Source organism: Alexandromys fortis, unplaced genomic scaffold (assembly GCF_014885135.2).
Source record: "Alexandromys fortis isolate MF-2015 unplaced genomic scaffold, M_Fortis_MF-2015_v1.1 scaffold_13, whole genome shotgun sequence".
In the NCBI taxonomy this organism is placed as follows: domain Eukaryota; kingdom Metazoa; phylum Chordata; class Mammalia; order Rodentia; family Cricetidae; genus Alexandromys; species Alexandromys fortis.
Genome location: NW_026067908.1, coordinates 10,399,738 through 10,405,737, shown reverse-complemented (window position 1 = coordinate 10,405,737; position 6,000 = coordinate 10,399,738). Strand labels below are relative to the sequence as shown.

Sequence of the window (6,000 nt, the reverse complement as noted above, 5' to 3'; positions counted from 1 at the left end):
ATATATAGTGTACATTGGTGTGTTGCCCACATGTTGTCTGTGTGACGGTGTTGGATCCCCTGGAACTGGAGTTACAGAGAGTCATGAGCTGCCAAGTGGGTGCTGGGAATTGAACCCAGGTCCCCTGAAAGAGCAGCCAGTGCTCTTAACTGCTGATCCATCTCTCTAGTCCCTCTTTTAAGTTATGTTTTATGATTCCATTTAATCTTCTTTATTGACTAATTATTTTTAGTGGCTTTTGAATTAGGACATGTCTTAGCATCTAATGTGACCGAATACCACTTTGTACGTCATGTGACATTTCAGTTGAACACTCCCAGCTCCCCCAAGTTAGGTTGATAATGTCACATACTTTAGACTATGTCACACCCTGTAAATACATGGTTGACATTTTTGCTTTAATCATCCAATAAATAAAAATCCTTGGAGTTAAATTTCATTCCTTTGTGTGACAGCAGATTCAATCTTCTTTTACTTTCTTGTGTTCACAGCCTTTCTTTAGCACTCCTACAACACAGATCTGAAGATGATTCTTTAAGTTTAGGGATGCCTAAAAAAGGCCTTTATTTCGTATTTGTGTTTAAGGATATTTTCTTTCTTATTAGTGCTGGGTCCCTTTGCTGATGCCACCTTGATGGACAGTTCATTTGCCCTCTCGTCTTTGTTCTCTCTGATGCAGCCTGTCTTTAAGCTGGATTCGCTGTCCTGCTTTCAAAGCCCTGTCCAATATCCTCACCCCCATGCTCACATTTCGCTCTTGTATTTAAACTTTAGCAGGCCTGAAGTCACAGATGACTTGTCCTGGGCCCCCTCGAGAGACAGTTTTCAGGCCGTGCAGTGCAACTGCAGTGTTCGGGGCTGTGACTGCGATGTGCCAGTGCCAAGAGCCCAACTCAACCACTCTCTTCTGATGTATTTGGAAATGACATCTGCTGGTGTCACTTTTCAGTCCCCTCTGCTGTCCCTGCAGCCCTCACTTGTCGGTAAGTTGTGCTCAGAACGACAATGGCTCCTAGAAAAAAATCAGTCACGCGAAGGGGTTGAAAGGTTGCTTATGGGTTAAAGATAGTCACTGGCTTCCATCACTTTGAACAATACTGGAAATCATGGGAAATGTAGTACTGGGGATTCACAGGCGCTTCTTCTTGTGTTCACAGTCGGCACGTGCCTCTAACCTTAGCACTGAAGCAATCCTTTGAAGCAGCCGTGGCCTCTGTATGTCTTGGATTTAGTGGATGGATATGTATTATTTGACTCTGTTTACATCTCGGATAACTATTTCTGGAAATTATTAGAAGCATTTTTACCTGAATTTATTCCTCCAAGAAATCTGTCTTAGGAGTCATGTGTGCAAAGATTATTATAGGGGCTGGAGAAGCCATGGGGAGCAGGGCAGGGTTTCTGCTCACACAGCAGGCCTGATCAGTGGCAGCAAGTGCTGGGCTGGATATAGGAGAGCCAGGGGAAAAATGTTTTTAATATATTTTAAAATGAGCATATAATGGTAGAAGATAGGAAATGTGAACTCGCTTGCAACTGTGTATAATTGCACCACTCTTTGTTTTGTTTTTTATTTTTGTGTTGTTTTTGGTCCTGGGAATCCAGTAAAATTTATGTGGCATTTAGTGTTTAGTCATCCTGCTTACAATAACCTAAACTTAGCCGGGCGGTGGTGGCGCACGCCTTTAATCCCAGCACTCGGGAGGCAGAGGCAGGCGGATCTCTGTGAGTTCGAGACCAGCCTGGTCTACAGAGCTAGTTCCAGGACAGGCTCCAAAGCCACAGAGAAACCCTGTCAAAAAAAAAAAAAAAAAAAAAAAAAAAAAAAAAAAAAAAAAAAAAAAAAAAAAAAAAAAAAAAAAAAAAAAAAAAAAAAAAAAAAAAAACCCAAAACAAAAAAACTTTCTCTAAATTCCTGAACAGATGGGATGCATGAGAACTAAGTCAATTTTGGTTGGAAATACAGTTCAAACCAGTAAATATGTTATTGTAATAGTAATTTCTACAAGCTCAGAAATTCCTATTAATTGTACAAACCTTGTAAATGTAGAGGTGTTCCAAGGACAAATATATATATATATACATATATATATTACCATTTATACACACTTATAATTTGCAATATATATGCTATTGACTATTTTTGACCACTCGGGGATATAAAATTGGAGACTGACTCAGCATTTGAAAGCTCTTACTCCTGCAGAAGTCTCAGGTTCGGTTCCCAGCGCCCACACAGCAGCTTACAACTCCCTGTAACTCTAGCTCCTGGTGGGGGGGGTCCAAGGTCACCTTCCGGTTTCCTAGGGTACTTGAATGTGTGTGCATGCATGTGCGTGCACACGCGTGCGCACGCGCACACACACATACAAGCGCACACACACAATAAAATAAATTTCATAAAATAATCAAAGTATGACTTCATGATAAACCTCTTGAGCTTCAGAAGTTAAACATTTTCAATATTCTACTACTATGTGATTTTTAATGGCTGCTTGAATTTCCTTTATGCTATGAACCATAATTTATTAACACAATCTTTACCTGTAAGATATGCAAATTGTTTCTTCCCATATTTGAAAAGTTTTCGTAACGGTTGACATAGTCAAGTACTTCTGTATGCACATACACATACAGATGTTAATAAGCACATGTACTTTTAAACTCAGAAATCATTTACCTCGTTAAAGTCCCCGTTAAACTAAGAGACCCCACTCCTATGTCGAGAGACAGCCAGGGCCTTACAGTGGAGTGTCTGTTCTGAGCTGAGGGGGTGTGTTTGGATGGGTATTTTAAATGTACAGATATGCTGGCTTTTACCCAGGTCTTTGCATTTTCTGAGCAGTGTTCTGCATTCTGCGATTGTCCTCGTGGCCAGTGAAAGCAGGTGCAGTGACTGCATCTAGGCAGAGGCTCCATGTAAGTTTGAAACTTACCAGGCAAAGTGAACTTAGGCAGACGTTTTACAGAAGGGAAATCGCATTTATCAAAACAACTCGACTTACTGGTTTATAGTTTTTCCCACACAGGGGAAAGAAACCAAGACAGTGGTTTGCTGTGCTAAGTATGGTACAGAGGAAGGGCCCACCATGCATCTCTGCTTTAACTCTGGAATTAGCCCTCAAATGATTTAATTTTTTTAAGTATCTGAAAGGCAAGCGCTATGCTGGCAATTCATTTCAACCTCATTTTACTCCGATTTGGTTGCTGTGAAAACTGCCTGAGTTAAAAGTCTTTTTTTTTTTTTTTTCTGTTTCCCCTTAAGTGAAACCTGATCCACCAATAGGTTTGCATATGGAAATCACAGATGATGGTAATTTAAAGATTTCTTGGGACAGCCCAACAGAGGCCCCGTTTCCACTTCAATATCAAGTGAAATATTCAGAGAATTCTACAGTTACAAGAGAGGTAAGTATATTTTGGAAAAGAAAGTGAAACTTTGAGAAGCGATTAAAGATTCCTAAGTCTTGCAGAAATTACCCTTGCCTGCTAAATATGCCTGTTGATAGTAAGGACTGAATTATAATGAATATTACATATTGAGATAATTTATACATCCTACAGAAAGTCCAGTTATAAAATTTTAACTTATAATTATAACCATTTTCATTGGTGGAGTGTGGATGTACATTGCATCCTTCCGTTTTCGTTGCTCAGTGTGTTTACACACACCGTTCGCATCTGTGATGTCAATCAGCACCTGCTCTTGCTTATGCTGATGTGTGTTCTGAGTGCCTGTCTGTCGCCAGGGGCTATTCTAGATGCTGCAAGATGCCTTGGGGCCAAAGGGGAGGAGGAAAGATTGCCACACTAAGGGGCGCTTGGGGCGTGCCTCATTGGGAGGCTGATATTTGAGTAAGGATTTGGAGGAGATGGCTCTGTAGGGATCCGGGAGACTGGGTACCAGGAAGAACAGTGCAGAAGGCCCATGGGGCTGAGGCTGTGAGTGATTACAACTGTGGAGGGCATGGTGTCCGAGCCCGTAGTGGGCGGGGAGGAGGAGGTCACGAATGACCTGTGGCCTCAGGTGAAAGCTTTCACAGCACACAGTGAACCTTCCTGCCGCACCATTCCAGGTAGAAATCCATCTTCTTGGGACTGTGTTACTTTCTCAGGCCTTATTTTTAGAGAGCGGTTCGGGAACCCTTGGTGTCGGTGTGTAGTCCCAGAGTGAGGGCTGCCGCGAGATGCTTCCTCATTAGTGAGTCTGAAACCACAGGACCGTGCTCTAGGCACGCTTCATGCTTTTCATGATTTTTATTTACCCTTTGACCCCTATCTTCCTCTCACAGTCTTGAAGAGAGCAGGAAGTTCAGCTGAAGCGCCTTATTGGAAAATGAATGTGCCGCACAGGGAGATCCTAGCTAGAGTTTGCTTTCCACGGGATTTGGCCTCAGATGTCTTCCCCTCTGGTTTATAAACTGTGTTGACTCCTGGCCTGAAGTTCAGGGTCAGGACGTCACTATCACTCACGTTCTTTTTCTTGGGCAACTTCCCTCTCTAGGACCCTGACAGCCCTCTCTGCATCTCTGCTCATTGTTCCCTACCAGATATGCAATGGACAGAACATGCTACCAGATTTTCAGGAACTTTGGCACCATTTCTCAAAAACCCTAAGGCCCACATTGGCGTTAGCCTTCAGTTAATACCTGTTAATTGGCACAATTGTTTGACCTACAGGCTCTTTAAATTCCTATTTATCGATTTTTTTTTCATTTGGTCAATGATTCCTATTTCAATTCTGTGGCCAGACGTCTGTGATGCTCTGCTTCTTTGAGATTTGTCGAGGCTTGCTTCTGCTCAGCTTTGGCAAACATTCCTCACCAACTTGATGCTCTGTTGTTTCAACATAACGTGACGCAGGTTACTGAAGTTGTCTTGGCTCCGTCCCTGCTGGTACACAGTGTGCTTCCAGGATCTTCTTACGAAGTTCAGGTGAGGAGCAAGAGGCTGGACGACTCAGGACTCTGGAGTAACTGGAGTTTGCCTCGAGTCTTTTCCATACAAGGTAAGGCTTGCCAAAGCTTCTCTGGAAATATTCTCCCAGACCTTGCCTTCCTTGCCATTGGTATATCATGAGCATCTCAGTTTATATTTCCCTCCACAAGGGGGGGAGGATAATATTGACATTTTATTTAAAATTCTTTCTGCAGATGAGGTCTGAGTATATAGCCTTGGCTGATCTTGAGTACTGGCATTAGAGATCTGTGTGTCTATGACACACTACACTTTCCTCAATCTTGAGCAGGCTGATTTGTTACTGAAAATTGCATCTGAGTGCCTATTTGCTTTCCAAAATACCCTCTTTGGAATTATTTTTTTAATATGAAAAAGTGAACAATTTAATCATGCCAGTGAATTCCAGGATTCTGAAACATGAGAGAGGAGGATTACAAGTTTGAGAGCAGCCTTGGCTACATAATGAAACACGTCAAAAAGATACGAAATTAACACGAAATTTCCACTTTAAGAATCTAGAGTGTATGCCACTTCTGCCATTAACTCTTTAATTTTTGTCTAGAATCCACATGTATTCATTTGAGATAAACATGAAGGGCTGGAGAGATGGCTCAGTGGTTAAGAGCACTGGTTGCTCTTCCAGAGGACCTGAGTTCAATTCTCAGCAACCACATGGTGGCTTACATCCATCTAGAATGAGATCTGGTGCCCCCTTCTGGCATGCAGGCCTACATATAGGCAGAATATTATATACATAATAAATAAATCTTAACAAAGAGATAAACATTTAAAATGTTTATTTTTAGATGCGTGTGTGCTCATGAGAGAGTGGGTGGGTATGGGGGTGTTATGCTTAAGAGGCCAGAGGTTGTCTTTGGTTATCTTCTAACTTCACCTTATTATTTGAGACAGGGTCAAATATTTGACCTGGAGCTTGCTGATTCTCAAAAATATTGGAGAACCTGGAGCTTGCTGATTCAGCTGGGCTATCTGCTTGGGCAAGCCCCTCAGATCCTGCTGTCTCTGCTTCCCAGTGCTGAG

General features: G+C 42.1%; 1 protein-coding gene across 3 annotated transcripts in view; it reads left to right on the top strand.

Annotated features, from left to right (window-relative positions):
- The window catches only part of Lepr (leptin receptor), an 84,215-nt gene that overhangs the window by 38,487 nt on the left and 39,728 nt on the right, over window positions 1-6,000 (top strand). For all 3 annotated transcript variants that reach the window (XM_050136268.1, XM_050136267.1, XM_050136266.1), the window contains exons 5-7: window positions 778-983; window positions 3,266-3,408; window positions 4,864-5,008. In XM_050136268.1, the coding sequence (XP_049992225.1) occupies window positions 778-983; window positions 3,266-3,408; window positions 4,864-5,008 (494 nt within the window). The remainder of the gene's footprint in view (window positions 1-777; window positions 984-3,265; window positions 3,409-4,863; window positions 5,009-6,000) is intronic.